The sequence below is a fragment of the Lissotriton helveticus genome, chromosome 3_1, assembly GCF_964261635.1.
Source record: "Lissotriton helveticus chromosome 3_1, aLisHel1.1, whole genome shotgun sequence".
Lineage (NCBI taxonomy): Eukaryota > Metazoa > Chordata > Amphibia > Caudata > Salamandridae > Lissotriton > Lissotriton helveticus.
Window position 1 is genome coordinate 921308843 of NC_136061.1, and position 20866 is coordinate 921329708.

Below are 20866 nucleotides of genomic sequence, written 5' to 3' on the forward strand. Positions count from 1 at the left end.
AAACCAGTCAGTCTAGTATCTGCCCATCTCTTATTTAATGGAGTGGTACATCCCAGTGCACCGCCCTCTTAGCAGCAGTGCAGTCCAGAACACAGGTCTGGTGCCAGCAGTTGGTATTGTGCCCCCGCCCCCTACGGTTCCCTCCAGCCCTCCAGTACCTGGCCACTCTTAAAGCTGTAGACTGGGGGAGAGGGGGGGCATGCTCTTGCTCCCATGCACTGCCTAGAGTTGTGCCCATCGGGCGCTCTCAGCACATAACATCACCACACCCGTCGGCTCCCTTGGTGCACTCTCCGCAGACAGGATCTAGGGTGTTGCTTCTCTGCAACATTCAGCGTCCTGCAACCAGTAATTTGAGTATTTTAAAAATACACAAACTCGTACGGTGATTTTCCATGAGAGAAACAAAAGCAAACCTATTAGATAATCCATACACCAAACGAGCAAATCAAGCAATCTCTAATAGTGATGAGGATGCAAACATCTATTTCTCGCCAAGTAAAAAAGAGAACCAAGATTTAGTTACACAGAGAAAAGCTGTGCATACTGTTAAGGACAATTTAGGAGATCTAATACATGTAGCGCTTGCCATTTAATGGAATGCTGAGCAATTCTAAGCGCTCCCCATACTGGTTATCTAAAAAAGTTAGACTTGTGTTGTGTTTTAAAACATGAGTGAATCCAGATATCTTTCTCTTATATACTGCCCTTTCTGAAAGCAGTAACAGTACATTTGTTGAGGGTGCATTTACTAAACATGTCACATTGAGATAATACACCTTCATATGTAAGCGCTTCTTGAAAAGCACAAGAAACATTTTATAGTGCCAAAATGTCTAATAAAAGACTCAATCGGAAAGGGAGTGAACAGGAGTTTATGTTGAATGTTGGTCAAGGAAGCATTCTGCAAGATGCTAAATAGGTTGACTTTCCCAAGTGGTAAATTTAGGCAGTGACGAAGTGAAGCTGACATAAGCTTTCATCTTGTATTTTGTGTTTGTTGGGCACAGAACTGGAATGCGGATAGTTTCTCTTTCGGGGGAAATTTTGGGGAACACTGAAGTGTGGTTAGTGTTCTCGGTCATTAAAATAGTTCATCTTCATATGAAAACACGTATCCAAAAGCACAAAAAACATCTCATGCTAAAATGACTAATAAATGTATGGAGATTGAATGAGACAAAAAAGAAATAAAGTGCATTAATTTTAAATAAGTAAACTATAAAAACCTTTAAGAATTTTGTGAGCAGGATGTGTCCTCTAATTTTTTTTAATACTAACCTCACTTGAGGGAACCGTGCTAGTAATGTTACAGTATGTAATTGCCACTTAAGTACTTGCACAGCTTTTCCGAGTTTGAGGCGTGACTTGCAACAGTGTTGTACTCGACTGAAAAGGGGAACTTGTACTGGGCTCATGTAAACGGCGTGACTTGCGAATATTTACATAACACTGCGTTAGTCATGGCTTCTCACACAGGAAAATGACTTCATTCTGTTCTGTGCTTCTAGGTCCCCGGTTGGGTAACTCTCCTGTGCCAAGTATTGTTCAGTGCTTGGCAAGGAAGGATGGGACGGATGACTTCTATCAGCTGAAGGTGAGCCATGCGAAGGGTGGAGCCCTCTTGAGAGCGGTTACTGCCTTAAAACGATCAGGTTCTGTTGCTTACTAAATGGTGTATCTTAAACTGCATCAGACCAGTTTTATGTCCATTAAACAAAGGTCTGAGTGACACGATCAGTGTATCTGTTTGTTAGCCCGAGCAAAGCTGTCTGGAAAGGTATGTATATACAAATGTGATATGAAAAATTGTTTTTAATCAATGTCCTCTAAGAGAAATTGGACTGATATGTCATTGTCTCCGCTCTGCCATACACACCTGTTAGAGACACTGTCTCGTGCGGGATTTTGCAACTTTCCTTAAAGGTGTGACTGCCTCTCAATTCACCCAGCCTAAACCAATGGTAAGACCCTCTGTGACCTACCTGTTACATGCCATAACCAGACAGAATGATAATTCACAGCAACATTTGCTGTTGTACCTTATGCAGGACTTTGGTTTATTTGAAAACAAGAGTGACATTGCAGATTTGTCCCCTTCCCTTTCATTGCTATGTCCCACGTATGCACGTATGATTTGTGTAGATATCAACTTGGTAGATGCAGCTAAAAAGCAAAATATCATAGCGACAGGTTTAGGAGAGAGGGAGTGGAAAATAACTCGTTGCATGATACTAATGATAGGCCCCCTTGTGAGTTATAGCGATGCTAAACACTACAGCAGAGTTGTGTATTATGAGAGTAGATTCTTACTGAAAATAGTTAGTATTTAAATTCTTTCTTAATTTGTGGGTGTGTTACCTTTTGGAAACAGTGATGCATATGTTTAGTAGTAGCATTCTTATACAGGAGAAAGAGCGTTTCCACTTGTTACTTTGTTTAGTTTTTTTCCATGCAAGCTTTACTTAAACGTTTTGTTATGTACCTCAATGGGATCATTTAGGGGTCAAAAATTAATCTGGCAGTTTTTATTTTTTCCGGTTTTTAAAGCATATAGCTGACCTGGTAAGACGTGCACATTTCCATTGCAACAGTCTATATTTAACGTGACAGAGGTTCAAGGAAGATGAGAGGTTTCTTGAATCTGTTGATACCAAGTTTGTTTCTGGCCCTAAATTGGTGGTCAATTCACCTGGTCACTTATTTTTTTTATTTTTGAATCTCATCTGGTTATTGAAAAAAAAAAAAATATATATATATATGTATGTGTGTGTATGTATATATATATATATATATATATATATATATATATATATATATAGTGTGTGTATGTGTATATATATATATATATATATATATATATATATGTATATATATATATATATACATTATACAATGGCTCTGCGATAGGAAAGCACACGACAGCAGTAAGGTGAAAAACCTTCCTTTAATTCATAGCGATGATGATCAATGTCCGTTATTTCGCTTGTCTGCCCGACGCGTTTCTGAGCTGTCCGCTCCTTCCTCGTGGGCAATCTGGCATCGCGGTTTGTGGCTCAAGAATCCCAGTCCTATGCTGCCTTTAGTAGTAACAGTCTCAGGTGTGATCGCTTTAGTAGCGCACTGATTTCTGGGATCTGTAGTCTTGAATATCACTTATCACACCCACAGTGGGTCCTGCAATGTCAGATATATTGTTCAAGATCACAGTGGAAAGTACAGACCCACTGCAATATTTCAAGCACTTCAATGTGCCCCGATACATGTAATCACCTCCGCTTAGTGTCTGAATCTGCTGTGCTGTTTTCCGGCTCTGAGCAGTCTCGAGTCAGTCAGCCCCTTCCTCCAGCGGCTCCCTCCTCCTTTCCAAAGGTGGTGCTCTCCCCACGACGAAGCTGTCGTGTGAATTTTTATTATACAATGGCTCTGCGATAGGAAAGCACACGACAGCAGTAAGGTGAAAAACCTTCCTTTAATTCATAGCGATGATGATCAATGTCCGTTATTTCGCTTGTCTGCCCGACGCGTTTCTGAGCTGTCCGCTCCTTCCTCATGGGCAATCTGGCATCGCGGTTTGTGGCTCAAGAATCCCAGTCCTATGCTGCCTTTAGTAGTAACAGTCTCAGGTGTGATCGCTTTAGTAGCGCACTGATTTCTGGGATCTGTAGTCTTGAATATCACTTATCACACCCACAGTGGGTCCTGCAATGTCAGATATATTGTTCAAGATCACAGTGGAAAGTACAGACCCACTGCAATATTTCAAGCACTTCAATGTGCCCCGATACATGTAATCACCTCCGCTTAGTGTCTGAATCTGCTGTGCTGTTTTCCGGCTCTGAGCAGTCTCGAGTCAGTCAGCCCCTTCCTCCAGCGGCTCCCTCCTCCTTTCCAAAGGTGGTGCTCTCCCCACGACGAAGCTGTCGTGTGAATTTTTATTATACAATGGCTCTGCGATAGGAAAGCACACGACAGCAGTAAGGTGAAAAACCTTCCTTTAATTCATAGCGATGATGATCAATGTCCGTTATTTCGCTTGTCTGCCCGACGCGTTTCTGAGCTGTCCGCTCCTTCCTCATGGGCAATCTGGCATCGCGGTTTGTGGCTCAAGAATCCCAGTCCTATGCTGCCTTTAGTAGTAACAGTCTCAGGTGTGATCGCTTTAGTAGCGCACTGATTTCTGGGATCTGTAGTCTTGAATATCACTTATCACACCCACAGTGGGTCCTGCAATGTCAGATATATTGTTCAAGATCACAGTGGAAAGTACAGACCCACTGCAATATTTCAAGCACTTCAATGTGCCCCGATACATGTAATCACCTCCGCTTAGTGTCTGAATCTGCTGTGCTGTTTTCCGGCTCTGAGCAGTCTCGAGTCAGTCAGCCCCTTCCTCCAGCGGCTCCCTCCTCCTTTCCAAAGGTGGTGCTCTCCCCACGACGAAGCTGTCGTGTGAATTTTTATTATACAATGGCTCTGCGATAGGAAAGCACACGACAGCAGTAAGGTGAAAAACCTTCCTTTAATTCATAGCGATGATGATCAATGTCCGTTATTTCGGACACCTTGCTCACGATCGTGACCAAGGTGCCAGGAGCACTGAAACGCGTAGATCGTTTGTTGTTTTCATGCTAAAACAGAATTAAATAAATGAAATTGTGGAAAATCGGAGCGAGTGCGCCCAATACTTTCGTGTTCACGGAAGAGTGAGAAAATATATATATTACCTACTGGCGGTCGCCAGTAGGTATATATAGTTAGGATTTTTTCTCTATGGGTTTTTTGAAAATTCTATGTCTAATAACTTTGGCGTTTGTGGACGGAATTGGCTGAAATTTTCAGGAAAATGGCACATTTTGTTTCTGAGCAGCCCTTGAAAATTTGGGGGGGGTTCGTCCAGTGGGGGCCGAGAAAAAAGGGGGGTCCCAAAACGTGTTTTTAACATTGAGTTTTCCATAGGGCGGTTGGCCTCACTTTTAGCCCGAACGGCTGAATGGATTTGCACGAAACTTGGCAAAATTGTAGGGACTGGTAGCCCGATGTGCCTTTTGTAGGTCTCAATATATGTGCTCCAGTGGATTTTGAGAAATTAACGTTTAAAAAAAGATATATATCTGTAACAGCGGACCGGGCAGCGGCCCAGGACGCGTACTTTTCGCGCAACGGAGCTTTGTGAAGCGAAGCTGATTGGTTCTCTGGCGTCTGTCAACATTCCAAACAGTCCGTAGCGGCCGCCATCTTGTCTCTCGGTAGGATCGAGAGACAAGAGGAGGCCAAAGCGAAGGGGCAAATGACCATAAGGGGGAATAGTAGATCCTCGCTGACCCCCTAGGTTTGATGTGGAGTTTTTAAAAGGGCCCTCGGGGCAAAAAAAAAAAATAATAATAATAATCGAACGGCTGAATGGATTTTCACGAAACTTGGCAAAATTGTAGGGACTGGTAGCCCGATGTGCCTTTGCTAGGTCTCAATATATGTGCTCCAGTGGATTTTGAGAAATTAACGTTCAAAAAAAGATATATATCTGTAACAGCGCTCCGCCTCGCGTAACGGAGGTTTGCGAAGCGGATTGGTCATTCTGTCACTGGGCTATAGTTGGGCTACATCTGGCTGATATTTGGGCTACATTTGTTTTTTTGTGTGTCTGGCGGCCATCTTTGGGCTACATTGGGCTACATTGGGCTTCATTGGGCTACATTGGGCTACATTTGGGCTCCAACATATATATAGGCCAATGTAGCCCAATATATATTTTTCAAAGTTAATTTTCGTAAAAACCACTGGAGCATATATCTTGAGACATAGCAAAGGCACATCGGGCTACCAGTCCCTACAATTTTGCCAAGTTTCGTGCAAATCCATTCAGCCGTTCGAGCTAAAAGTGAGTCCAACCGCCCTATGGAAATGAAGGAAATGAATGGGTAATTTGTAATTAGCAAATAGCTAATCGCAAACTAGGAATGGTAAAGAATCGCCATTTATTCCTTAAAGTTCGCTATTTAGGAAATGCAAAAAACTTTGATGATACATATGGCGGTTCATCTCTAACAAGATAAGAAGCATAGGGATACATTTATGATGACTGGCGCATCACCAGGGATGTGTTAGTCATTCTGTGCCGCTGTTCCGTCACCTATGGTGTGCTGCATTTACAATGCGGCGCATCATGGGGCAAAAACAGCACAGATGCGTGATGTATCTGTGCCGTAAAGGTGGCGCATTGCTGGAGTTGTATCGCAAGTGTGATGAAGCTCCAGCAAGGGTCGGGGGTGCCCCTGTCGCAGGGTTTCTGTTCTCACACAGAACTGTGGACAGAGGATTGGAACCTCGGCGAATTAGGGTGTCCCAAAACTCACGTTAGTAATCAAAAACTCCTTAGCAAGCTAGGTACAGTGTCACATTGGATATAACAAACTCTCAATGTTTAGACAATCCAGAATATGAACTTATAGTACCTCAGGATACGTGGAACTCATGAACAGTCGGTCGTTATATATTTCTTAGAAACCAGAACATGGAGTTAAGAAGAACACATGTGTATTTGAAATGTTTGTTTACTAATGCCGTCTTCTGAGGCGTAGTATCTTAGATTATACAAGTACACATATTATCAGTAGCAAAATTACCAGCATAGTCAGTAGTACATAAAAAGCGAATGGTGACAGTATGTTAACATGCTGTAAATGAATAAGAGTTAGCAACACTTATAAGCAGCCGCGGGCCGTGGAGGAAGTTACGGTGGGGCAGGGAGGCGGGGAGGGGGAGGGGCAAGGTAGAGAGGGCTCCACCCTGCTTCTCCCCCTCCCCGCCTCCCTGCCTCACCGTAACTCCCTCCACGGCCCGCGGCTGCTTATATCTCACCCTCCCTAATACACATATTATATTATTTGCTAAGAAGGTCTCTTTGTGTTGGTTTAGGGCGTGCCCATACTTTAGTGTCTTAGATTTGAAGGAATCACATCAGCATACACCAGCTCTCTCTTCATGTGAACCGCATCAACTGTTGTGTATGTGTGTTCGGCAAAGCAATATAAAACCCGCCTCATGCCCAGAATTGGCAGAAGTTGCACTTATGTTATGAGTATGAAGTCGTGGAGATCAGACCTCATAACAATTCTGTATCGTGTTGTTCTTGAAACTTTAGCACTCGCTGTACAGATATAGTTTAACAAGCAAAGCAGATAGTAGAGCAATAACATATTATTCTCATGTAAACCACGATGAACTACTAGGTGGAAAGCTAAAGCAACAACTAAGTGTCGTGTGCAGAAGTTGCAAAAAAGGAAAAATGGCGTTTAAACCGGTAATGAGCCCATGCTAACTTAACACGGTGTAAAGATATCCAGGACCTAGATGACACCTCCCCATGATCCGGAAACGAACTGAATAAGATAATAGAAGTGCCATCTCATGAGAGCAGATTGCAAGTTTATATGTGGACGGTCCGCAAGGTAAAGCATTAAAAACTAGGAAAATTTAATGCTAAAGAAAAATAAAACAGCCAAGTACTTTATCGAGTCTTAAGCCAATAGGCAAGGTAAATAATAAAAACTTGACAAATAAGTCAATGAATTGTCAATGAAATGCTAGTACTCAGCATATCAAACATGAAAAAGGTCTATGACATAACTGTGTATGCAAAATAAGCTGCAACAGCCTCCAATAGGAAGTCACCGTCTTCATCCGAAAACAGTTCAGCCATCCAATTTAAAAGCGGAAAAGAACATACGTGCTCTCCCAGCACCGGATCCTCTATCACCATTAGAGGACAGCTCGGTGGGTTTTCAAGAAAGCTCTGTTCCAAGAAAGACTGTGCTGCCGCCAGTAAATTCCAGGGACCAAGTAGTCCATGCATCAATGCCACAGCCATAATCCTTTCGCCAGGACAAACCAACTCGTGAGTAATGATAGGAGTCATCAGCTGATTAAAGTCGACGTCAGGAGAAACCGGTCCGCAGAGACACAAATCAATGGCCCAATCGAAATCACAGGTCAGGCAGTGAAATACAGGCTGGACACAGGTAAAGTAGGAGAATCGAAAAGATAATCCATATGCCGTGCTTAATATCGCCAACGGCATTGTGCCATAATATTCTAGCATGCGATTGCGGAACAGTGTCAGCAGCTGCAGGGTGGGAGGTTGCATAGGAGGGACATCCATATTTAAAAATGTAAAAAAGCACAAGAGCGTCCGCTGGTAATGCAAGTAAAAATGCCAATCCACGAACCAGAGTGGAGAAAATAGAATGAAAGGAAGCAGGGATGACTCCAAAGATTTTCTCAAATGAAGTCACGAGACCACTGGTAACAACTTTAAAAAAGTGCGCCAGGGTCTTTGTGGAGGATGCGTTAAAGATAGTCGGAACCATCTTGCTGAAATTGAAAGGCAAATCTGAATTAAAAGTATTCCTTTTATCGTAACAGTAAGTGAACGGGTTATTTGCTGCAGAAATGTTCTATTTCCTCCCACACATGAACATAGGGAGTTTTCAATCTGGCCACAAATACCAACCTTGGGACAGATTTCAACGGCATGGCAAGAATAAGAGCTCTTTTGTCTCAGAGAGAGGTGGCCTTGAGTTCGGCCCGTGAAACTTTCGTGCTTCACATAGCGAACACCCGTACAGAGGTGCAGACCCTTTTCAATTAACTCAGAACAATCTTCATTATTGAGCATCAAATAACTACCATTTTCCAACAACTTGAACGTGGGGATGATAGCAGGAACTGGCGTGCCTTGCAACACGCAAGCCATATTTGGTCGGTGTTTGTTGCATGAACCGTGTAACTGTATGTGCCTACACATTAGTGAATGATCTGGCGTCTCAGTGCATTCCTCTCCATTCAGATAAACTTCTTGATCATCTTTGAAACATCTGTATGTGTATGGAAGCGACCAGACCTCATGAAGAAAAGCACTACCTAAAGGTTCATAACGACCTATTGGTATATATTTCATACAATTTGAAAACTTATATAAAGCAAAAGGCAGCGTTATTAAACCGTGGATAAGGCACGTTGCCAAAAAACCCGCAATCCTCTGCTGATGATGTCACTGAGCATGTCATGAATGATGTAATATGTGACATCATCAGCAGTGGATTACGGGTAATAGTATCTCTAGTTTACTCCCCTATAGCTGTCTTTCTTTTAACATAAGTGTCTGTTTCCTTCCCTTATACTTACTGTTTTTGGTTCGCTTCTAGTTCGCGTACCGGCGAGCGAACTGGGAAGCGAACTAAGAGAAATAGAGGTTGGCACAGTTCCAAATATTGTACCAATTTTTTAATAACGGGGAGGTAGTTCTGAAAAGAACTTTTTTTTTTTATTGTTTTTGTTGTTTTATATTTTTTTTATTTTTCGGAACATTTTTTTACTTTTTTTGAATTTTTCTGAGGTTTTATATATTTTTTGGGGTTTTTCTTGGAGGGGGCAATGAAAACGATTCATTGTAAAGGGCTCAACAGGAGCAACAAAACAAAAAAAGAAGTATTTATTATTTTGGGCGTTTCGTACAAACTTGCATATGATAGTCAATAGCTCTGTTGATCAGAGTGATGCTTTTTTCTCCGTAGGAAATGAATCCATCGCAAAATACGCAGGTGTGTTTTACTTCACCAAATTTCATTTGTATATTTGGCACCATCTCCCTGCCCTCTGGTCCCGTTACTTCCGGTACAACAGATCTTCTGGCCATAATAGGGAGATTATCTAGGTCGTTCCGAAACTGTGCAGCACTGTAGTTGTTAGGATGCCACCTAGTCATATGGCGATGCATTGTGTAGTTTCCGAAACTGTATTTTTTCTCGGTTCCTCTGGACAGTCTATCTTGACATATAAGGCAAGTTACGTATCTTGCATTTACTTTTTTCTGACCTTTGGGAATTTAAAAAAATTGCCAAATGAAGTTTTCTTTCCGGTGAGACGTCTTGGGCTGCTCAGGCAAAAACTGCCTCTCTTCGTGCTCGTCGTCCTGTTCCTCTTCTTCCTCTTCTTGTTGAATTATAACTTGAGCAGGTGGTCCACTCTTCCTTGCATGTGGTGGAGGTGGTGGGGAAGCACCAGCTGAAGCTACTAAAGAAGCCATTGCTCAGTGATCACAAAGGGTCTTTCTCTCACAATGATGAAAGTCAGAGTGAGGAAAGAAGGAGGGATTTTCATCATTTGGGAAAAACAAGAGTTCTCAACCAATCAAAAGTGTTCATTTTAGATTATATGACCTAGTCTTACATCATTAGGAAACCAAAAGTGAAATGAACCAATGAAAAGTGTTATTACCAAGTCACATGACTTGCTGTGTTTACGTTAAGCGCTTTGCAGGGCCTCACGGTTTGCTTCCAGAAACCTGCGCTTTGCGACTCGCTTCGCGTACCAGTTCGCTAACGTAGCACGTCATATGACGTATCACGCGACAACGTGGAACGTCATGCGGACGGGAGGCGTCACGATGTTGTTTTCTAACGCGGCACTTGCGGTAAAGAAACGTTTACCGGCTCGCGGTCTATTTCGCGGCATCAAGGTCAGCTAACGGGAAGCTTCCCGATTCGCGAAGCGGGAACGTAGAAAAAAAAATATTTAAAAAAAAATTATTCATAAACATATAAAATATATTTTTGGATTTAAAGAAGAATACATTTTACAGCTACAGATATTAGCTGTTAAAAAACCAATGAAATTCACAGAAAAAAACATAGGTTATAGACCATATATAGTTAGGAATTAGCATTTACAAAACCTTGAAAATTCACTGAAAAAACCATAGGTTATAGACCATATATAGTTAGGAATTAGCATTTAGAAAACCTTATTTTACTCACACAAAACCATTGAAATTCCATATATAGTTAGTTGCACTAACTATATATCGCGCACCCGCAATCCACTGCTGATGATGTCACATATTACATCATTCATGACATGGTCAGTGATATCACTGATGACATCACTGATGACATTTCAAATGACATCACTGATGATATCTCATTTGACATCAATGGTCACATCAATGATGATATCATTAATGTGACAATACAATGCATCTCCTCACACTTTAATATAACCTCTGTTACACCCAGTGTTAAATACAGAGTATAATTTTTGAAACCATTGACACACCAATACTAGTTACTACATACGCACTCACTGATTCCTACGTCTACACACACATTCACTCATTCACCCATACAATCATTCATACATACAATCACTCATCTTTACAACACTATCATATGCACTCATACACCTATACAGACACTCACACTCTGCCACTCATCCATGGAGTTACTCACACACCTAGTCAGTCCTGTAAAGAATCAATCACAGTTCCATTTTCTAATCTACACAGTTAAACATAGAGTACCTTACATTTTCAAACATATACTAACACATACTTACTCTCTTATAGAATCACTGATACAAGTACACATTGATCTGCACAGAGTCACACACCTCCCAGCCAGCCATACACACACTCAGTCATACAAATACTTGTGCAACCAATCAATAACCCATATAGCTACTTATATAGCTACTGATCAACACATGCAGCAGCTTGCACAACAACAGACATGCTGATGCACACTTTCAGACAGTTTAGTCACTAACCCGTGCATTTAGTAAGACGCATTTAATCACTCACTCATACAGTCAATCACGCACCTACTAAAACCTTCATTCAGACACTTATACATCCACTCATTCTTCAATATGTAAAACATATTTAAACTTTACAGAAACACATAATCACTGGATGTTGTCATCAGTGATGTCATTTGAGATGTCATCAGTGATGTCATCAGTGATGTCACTGACCATGTCATGAATGATGTAATATGTGACATCATCAGCAGTGGATTGCGGGTGCGCGATATATAGTTAGTGCAACTAACTATATATGGAATTTCAATGGTTTTGTGTGAGTAAAATAAGGTTTTCTAAATGCTAATTCCTAACTATATATGGTCTATAACCTATGGTTTTTTCAGTGAATATATATATATATATATATATATATATATATATATATATATATATATATATATATATATATATATATATATATATATATATATACACATACATACACGAAAGTTTGCCTTGAGGCAAGAACAAGCCGACTGCAGGGTGTCGTTGCCATAAATTTATTGATAACAGCAAACTCGGTCCAGAGTAAAAGTCTCTCTCCATTTCTCCTTACGCGTTTCAAAACCATGCGGTTTCTTCGTCAGGAACATCGCTTTGAAGGAAATAGCCCCAAGCATTTAAGCGCATGTGCAGTAGCAATTATTCTCAGGTGAGCTTAGTATTCAGCATGCTGGTGCTTGTAGTTTTCAAAGTGGCAGGCATCATTATTACCCGAGTGGGTTCCATTCAGAGCGTGGATGAAAGTTAGTAATTAAAATACCCAAGTGGGCCTCCGGGGCACTGTTATTTTCATCTTTCTGCCCCGCTGTGCCATACTTCACGACATGAAGTGTTTTAGTCGTCCGACCCCACAAGATCCCTCGCGGTGGCAAGTTCTCTGCGGCCAGGCATGCCGCACTTAATATAGACACGAAAGTTTGCCTTGAGGCCAGAACAAGCCGACTGCAGGGTGTTGTTGCCATGAATTTATTGATAACAGCAAACTCGGTCCAGAGTAAAAGTCTCTCTCCATTTCTCCTTGCGCGTTTCAAAACCATGCGGTTTCGCGTAAGGAGAAATGGAGAGAGACTTTTACTCTGGACCGAGTTTGCTGTTATCAATAAATTCATGGCAACGCCACCCTGCAGTCGGCTTGTTCTTGCCTCAAGGCAAACTTTCGTGCGTGTGTATGTATATATATATATATATATATATATATATATATATATATATATATATATATATATATTCCAGAATTTTAACTATGCGGGATGTGTACCTAAAATAGGCAGTACCATTATGTTCTGGTTTTGGATGATTAGGATGCAAGTAACATAATCTTTCTTGGTGCTCTTATTTGGGCCACATGTAAAATGAATCCCTAATTCATTGTTATGGAGGCTATAAAATATGAAACCACAATAGTCTGTTTTCAGTTCTAGTGATGTCTCTTCACCATACATTTGGAAATTGGGACTAGAAGTAACCTTATAGGACATGTCAAAGAATGTCGTAAGTGTGCGAGTCTTACTAGTCAGGCCTTTTTGCATTTTCTAGTGATCCATTTCACTGTTCATATTAATCACTATTCCCAGTCTATTTTTCTACACGTTGTGTGTATGTGTAAGGCACACTATCACCCGTGAGAGTATCCTGGAGCGGAGCAGGTGTCTGGAGATATTCCAGTCCCAGAACTCAGTGCATATGCTAGAGTCTAGCGGGTGGTAGCTAAATTCGACGTAGGTATTTCAACTGGATGAGTAGCTATCTATTTTAGATGGCTGCATTCTTGGAGTGAAGAGTCGAGTAGGGGGAGGCTGGGGCATAAGCACTGATGTCCGTTTGCCATCTTCCGGTTGGCCAATTTTGCTTTCCCAGTCTTTACATAGCTTCAGAAAGGCATCTGGAGAGTTTGTAACTTGGGTTCTATATAAGGTGCAATGTTTTGGTTTGATAGGGGTAAATGTGGGTAGTCCTTCCAGTGTTGCCAAGCATGGAGTAATTGTCAAAGTTAGAGGTATCAATAAAATTGTGAGTACAGAAGATTAAATACAACCTGTATCTCTCTGAAAGACTTCAGTGTACCAACAGAGGCCACGTCTCCCAGCAGTGAGATTCTCAAATGGTCCAATCCCATAAAGCCTTCCAGTGCTGCTACAAAAGGGAGAGTATCACCTGTCCAAAGCAGGATTTGACCTGTCAATGTCCAACCCCATCCGATTTGCAGATTGGAGAACCTCCACACATTCCCAACCACCTTAGTTATGGGTGGACTCTAGACTGGAGTTTCTTTGCATACAAGTATTGTATCAGAGACCATCTCAGATGGCCCATAGTTATACCCCATAAATCCGGTATCTGTTTTTGAGCCTAGCTGTGCTGACTGTATCCATTCGTAAATGATCAGCAGATGGGCAGCTTTGTAATAGGAATTGGGATCTATCAGGCCAGACCTCCATCATAGGTGGATTTATAACACTTGGTGAGTGAAACTTCGGAAGAACTTTGCTTTAATAGGAAGAAGAGGAGACGAACCATAAGGGTATGCAGAAACCTGCAGTGAAGGGGGAAGTGGCAGTTATGTAGTGCATATAGGATTTTGGGAAGAATAATTATTTTCAGTATGGCAGCCCTTCCTGCCTGGTATAGACAAAAGCAAAGCCATCCAACAAGTCTTAGTGGGGTTTTTTGTGGGTGAGTTAGTATATTGTTAGCAATTGCCACGCATCAGAGTGTATATGGTATATTCCTAAATACTTTATGCTGGGTGTGTTGACCCTCCGTCCTGAATGCACCCTTTGATGCGTTTGTCTTTCAGTTTGGAAATGTGGCTAGTTATTAGTGGTCATTGAATTTCCTTTATTGTTGTCCGAGACAGTTTTAATTATTTGTTGTGAGATGCCTGCGACTGTTAGTTAACCTTGTGTGATCAAGGTTGCTAAGCAATTCTAGCCAGTCAATTTATTCTGAAGGCTTTGAGGAGTTCAGATTTGTCCCTTACCTATCCTTATTCCATTTACTTTGGATGAACAGCACGTTTGTGTCTTGTTTATTCTTTTTTTGTATGCTCTCCTCTTTGATTAATACTATTCAAATTAGTGAATTATACAGGTTTATTTCTGTGTGTTTTTAATGTGCAGTATATCCTTTGTGAGGCTTGTAACTTTCTGTTGAACTGGAGCACAATAAGCCAATATAAGTAATAACTAAAGAAATGTTTACATAGATGCCATAAAAAGCAGAATGTGCTTCTTAGGATCTAATGACATTTTTGAAGAAGGGGCTTTATTTGTAGAATTAATTGTTACATTTTTTTTAATGTTACACCATTTTAACCAGTAAACCTGAGGTTGGCCTACTGGGAATAAAATGCAAAACATAAACGGTCAGTATGCACACTTATGTTATGAAGTCTGCAGACTAAAGTTGGACTGTTAGGTCAGGATAGATGTCAACCTATGCATCGTGGAAGGTTCATTTCCAGGATACTTACTGTTAGGCAAATATTCTTGAATGTGTGCAGAATAGTGCTTAGCGCACCATTAACAAATGCTGTGGTGTTTTAAATCCAACTTCCAATAAGATCTGGAATTTTACACATCAAAACTTGAACTTTGTGGAGTAACAGACCCTTCTATTCTCATCTGCTCCCAACATGATTTGTATGAAAACAGTTCCTAGAAAGGTCTTCTCACATTTCCATGTGAGCCATACCCTAGTTTGGGCTACTGAATGTGCATGTACTAATGGTCCTAAAAATGCACTATTATGGTTATCAAGGATTGAAAATTCTTATTGTGAGGTACTTCTATATCCAGTGTTATCCAAAGGCAGAAAATATTTAAAGCCTATTTAAAAAAAAAAAAGTAAAATAAAGAATTCTTGAAGCTTTTTACATTTTTAAGTGATCTACTGACTAATTTGGTCAGTTTCAATTATTTTTGACTAGATTAATGCTGCAGACTGATCGTAATGGATCTTTCGGACCTTTTTGTTTAAACCTTTTTTTTTCTGGCAAATCAAGAAACCCAAATTATCTTGAAGGGGATAGTGAAGGCTTTTGAATAAACAACGTTATGAGAGGAATGGGAGAAGGTTTTTCTGAGTCATTCTTGATACGGAAGTGATTAAATAAATGGTAAAGACTAGAAGTAAAATGTTCTAGAGTGCGAGAAGAGTTTATAAAAGGGTCAGAGGAAATGAAGGGCAGCGTGCAGAAAAATAAAGTACGAGGAGAAAAAGTGGAGGCATTCCAATGGAAGATGGAGAAAGTAGCCTTAGGACTAGTGGCTAGTGCAATCTACCCGAAATGGAACCCAAAATTAGTAGTCTTTCCCAAGTGTTTTATTATTCTTTTGGTTTTTATTTGCTTTTGTGTAGTACCTGTGTAACATTTCAACCTCCCTGAGCTCTCCATGACCCCCAGAATGACTAAGTGACAGAAGTAGATAAGAGTCAAGTGAGAATTAAGATGGAGACCACAGGAGCAAAAGCTAGTGTATGGTTTGGAGCAGGGGCAATAAGGAATTGGGAAGTCGCATAATCGCATCATATTGCTATTAACAATTTCATTTATAATTACAGTAGGGTTCTCGATGCAATGCTATACATCCCACCACTCAATCCGAAAACCAGAATCAAACATACTGCATTCTAAAAGATAAGGCTTTAATAACCTGACATTGTTTTTATATTTTTAATATATTATTGGTCTGAATGTATTTAATTTAATGATATCAACCGACCATCATTTAAAAAAAAAAACTATGTCAGAGAGTTTTCTTAATATCATTCCAAAGGCACATACCTTAAAATTAGGGTTGGACCCAGAGCTTACTGTCTTTGTGTTTACTATTAGTAGCTCTTGTAGTAGACCTACAATAATATTTAAACACAACAAGCCTATTTCTACATTTTGAGGACAATTTAAAATAGCATCCTACTGTAAGTGAAGTTACCCCACCTGAATCAGTGGTTTATAACCATCACAATACCATATGTATTGGGATGGGCCAACCTGGACCATGCGAGGACCTATATTTTCATAAGGACCTATTGTGGGAAAAGAAGGGGACCAGTAAGTCCACTCAGATAACTTCGTATAGATAATGTTAAACATAAAATCTGACCCAACAATGGGGCTGCAGATCTTAAATCTGCTATGTCTGTTCTGCCTACCTTGCCGTGTTTCTCCTTAGCCACGATTTATTTTATTCAAGCATAAGATTCCTGCGATTGCTGGTAATGCAGTTTGTATTCTCTTTGGTTTTTTATTAAAATCTTTAAAGAAAAAAGGATAAATGAAAATATAATCACAATGTTGTCCAGCAATGTTATAGGATCCACTATATGTAACTAACTGGCAACAATATATCCTTCTATGACTGCCATATTCATAGACATACCTCTACATAATCTTCACGTGGAGACAGAAAAATGTTTTCTATTCGGAGTCCGGTATACATACTGCCCCCTTCTATAAGACTTATATTTGAGACGATACCTGAAAAATCTCTATCTGATAGACTACTAGTCACAGATTCCTTCAAGTAGAATTATCCCCAGGCGTGAGACTGGATCCGGAAACTTTTTACACAGCATCCCTGCGCGCCGGGGGGCGCATCACGCGACTCCGCCCAGGCGTCGTCCGCATGCGTCCGTAACGTCACAAAAGCCCCACGCGGCGCGCCTACGTCAGTTTTTCCTTTTCCGCATGCAACGCGGGTCCGGTCTTGCTGCGGACCTGTTTGGGGCCCTTTTTTCTTCGCCCATTGTCTTCTGTCTTGGTGGAACAGTGTGCGAATGCCTTCGTGCTTCAAAACTTGCACGTCGTGTGGGCGTCTTATGTCGGTGACGGACCTTCATCTCATTTGTATGTGGTGTTTGGGGGAGTATCACAGCACCACTGATTGTGAGGCGTGCCAACAGTTGAAGCCAAAGTCGCGGCGAGAGCGGTGGATGAAACATTCTATCCGCGCGTCTCTCCAAGTCGACCTCCTCCCCTCGATCAGCCTCGGCAGACTTCTTCAGATATGGTCGTCGTCCTTCTCCGATGTCGCGAGAGCTTCGCTCCCCGGTGGGTAAGTTTTGCAGTTTGTCCCTGGGGGCTGGTGTTCGGCTTGCCGGTGCCTTGGCTGTCCGCGGGTGATGCGGCCCGTGTGTCGTCCTATCCACCGTTTCCCGGTGATGGGGCTTCAAGAGTCCAGATGGAGACATATACTCGGCAGCTTTGCAGGCCTCGCTGGTGTCTCCCCCCCTCCTGGGGCGTCGGTGTATCCCTTGCCTCGCGCGGGGCCCTCCGCGGAGGCGCCGACTAGTTTGGATCCAAGCTTGAAGGATGTGGTGCTGTTTGGGTGCGGCCCCCCCCTGGGGGCCCCTCCTTTAGGCAACGGCGCCTCTGCCTCGCCGCAAACTCCAGTGGAAGTCCCTGTGGTGTCGCGGGAAGTCGCATCCCCGAGCCCTGCTCGGCCCTCTGGGCAGGTGAAGGCCTTGTCCAAGGCTGAGCAGATGCTTCCACGGCGCCAGTGCCTGCTTCGAGCAGCGCCACAGGGGTCGGTGACTCCTCGTCCCCCTCCAGGCCCTTCTCGTCCCTCCCCACGGGCGACGCGAGTCAGAGGTTAATTTGTCCCTGGTGCCACCGTATGGGTCGCCGGACCGACTCCGCATATTCTGGGCTGAGGCTGTTGGAGGGCTTCGTGTCACTCCACCGGTCCCTCTAGTTACTCCAAACAGGCGACTGCCTCGGCGGAGGTCGAGTCGGCGGCGTTCCGGCGCTGGCCCCTGGCCACTGCGACTCCGGCCCCACGGCCTCCGGCCCCGTGCGGTGTGACTTGGAGGAGCCCTATCCGGTCTCTCCTTCGACGCCAGGTGGTGCTGGCCTCCTGCCTCCTGCCTCAGGGTGCGGACTCTACGGCTCTACACACAGGTTGTGCCGTGAATTCGTCTTCGGACGCTCTCTCTTCTCCGGAGTCTGGATGCGTATTGGTGTCCTCTTCCCCGGAGACTTGCCACCGTGTAGGGTCTTTTTCACCGGCGTTGTCGAAGGGTGGCTCCCCGCCTTTTCTGAGACAGAGGTGCTCGTCGGAGGAGCGGCAGGTCCCCCATTCTTCAGTACCTTCTGGCTTCCAGGTCTGGCCTTTGCCCGTCCCGCTAGGCCTCGGGGACGGCCGCCTTAGTCTGCAGCCGTCTCCCACGGAGGAACTTCTTTCTTCTCTGCGAGGCCCTACGGGGGCAGGTACGGCCTTCGCTCACGCGGTGTCCACGGCTGTGGCCATTCTGCGCATGGGGGACCTGGTTGCTCATTTCCCGTGTTGGACCGGCCTCGTGGCGTGGGTCGCCTCTGTCCCTCCACACCCTGTGAGCGTAGGCCTGTACCCCGAGTCCCCTGCGCAGCCTCCCCGTTAGTGTAGCCTGCAACCCGAGCCTGGTCGTCCTACCCCAGTTAAGCCTAGATCCCCCTGGAACCTCGACCAGGCCTGCCTTCCCCGCTCCACTCCCGGCTCCGAGCACCTAACCTTGCATGCCCCACAAGGCCCGGACGCCATCTTCCCTTCCCGACATCCCTGTCTCCCTGAGCCTAGCGTGACCCCGGCCCCAGCGAAACCCAGACTCCAAAGGATCACCAGTCCCGGCTGGGGGGTAAAGAGCTCCCAAGGGAGATAAGCCCGGGAGTTTCGATGGCACCTCCGGCCTCCCCTGAGGGGCTGGTTTCTGTCACACCTTTGGCCCTCCCCTGTGGGCCAGTTTCGATCACCCCTCTGGCCTCCCCGAGGGCTGGCTCCAGACCCGCTGGGCGTCTGGGAATTCCCGGACCCATCTTTCAAAGGGATCAAAGAGCCAACTGCCGGACCTCGCCAACGACCAGCCCCCAGGACCTGAGACCTCCTCCTGCGAGGGTCCGGAGATCAAAGAGCAGAAGGACTATAACTGGGCCCGCCCGACAACTAGCGGGCAGTTGTATCTTGGACCTGAAGCCCTGCTGATCTGATCGCGGCTGACCCTAAGAAGACTCATCCCGAACCTCTGAGCCCTGCTGACGCGGTCGCGGCTCAAGCTGAACTGTAACCATCGGAGCCCTGCTGACGCTGTCGCGGCTCAAGCTGAACCTGCAACCATCCGAGCCCTGCTGACGCTGTCGCGGCTCAAGCTGAACTTGCAACCATCAGAGCCCTGCTGACGCTGTCGCGGCTCGACCTGTAAGACCATCCGAGCCCTGCTGACGCTGTCGCGGCTCTCACGAACCTCTCCAGATCGAGCCCTGCTGACTTCGTCGCGGCTCGAGGAGTACTCTGGTCCGGCTGGACCATCGAGACCACCATCACGACCGAGCCGACGGAGGTGAGGCAGCCAGTACGACCATCATCCCGTACCCCCCGGCTCGAGGATTGAGAGCTGTGCGTAGGGTACGCCGCGTACTGACCCAGAGACTAAAAGACTGTCCCGCTTCCCCCTCCCCGAATCCTCCAAGACTTTGTGGTCCCTTGACCCCTGTGTATATAAGAGTGCTTCCTTCGTTATTTGCTATATAAAGAACTTGTTGCTAGAATCCAACGGTGTGGTGTCTGTTCGTAGTGTGGTGTGAGCTCAGTGTGTACGATCCTAGACCCGAAGTCCTCCCCGGTGGGGACCTCGCAATCAAGACTCTGCAAGTTCGGTGGGAGAGGTGGATCTTGGGGGTGACCGGGTGAGCACAACCTGGCCCTCGGAGATTGCCCCTTCTAACATTGGTGGCAGCGTCGCGATAAGAACCTACGTCTAGGGATCGTACAGCACTGACACACTACCCGAACGAAGAGCAACCATGAGCATCACCAACGACGAGACTACCTTCCAGATGGAGCTTCTGAAGGACTATTCGCACCGTGAGCTCAAGCAATTCTGCAAAGATCTCCATATCCCGTCAACGGGATTAAACACCAAAGAGGACTTTCAACAAGCTCTAACAGCCTGGGTGGAGAGCGGAGCCCAACCTTCAGCACCGACAGAAGCCGATGGAGGGGGAGCACCACTGATCGAAACCCACGCCCCAGAGCGAGAAAGAGCAGAGTCCCCGACGCGGACTCACAGCACGGAGGGAGAGAGGTCTATCTCGAGAAGAGATGACCGACCGAGAACGCAACCGAAACCACGAGCTAGAACTAGCCCGTTTGAAAATGGAAGGAGAACTCAAGCTGGCCGAGAAGAAGCTAGCCATCGAGCAGCTGCGGCTGCAAGGAGAACTGGAGGAGAAGAAGCTCCAACGAGA

General features: G+C 44.2%; 1 protein-coding gene across 1 annotated transcript in view; it reads left to right on the plus strand.

The window, feature by feature from the left end:
* STK40 (serine/threonine kinase 40) overlaps positions 1-20866 on the plus strand; it is a 379098-nt gene that overhangs the window by 141109 nt on the left and 217123 nt on the right. Inside the window, exon 4 of the mRNA XM_078681258.1 lies at positions 1512-1597. Within this exon, the coding sequence (XP_078537384.1) occupies positions 1512-1597 (86 nt within the window). The remainder of the gene's footprint in view (positions 1-1511; positions 1598-20866) is intronic.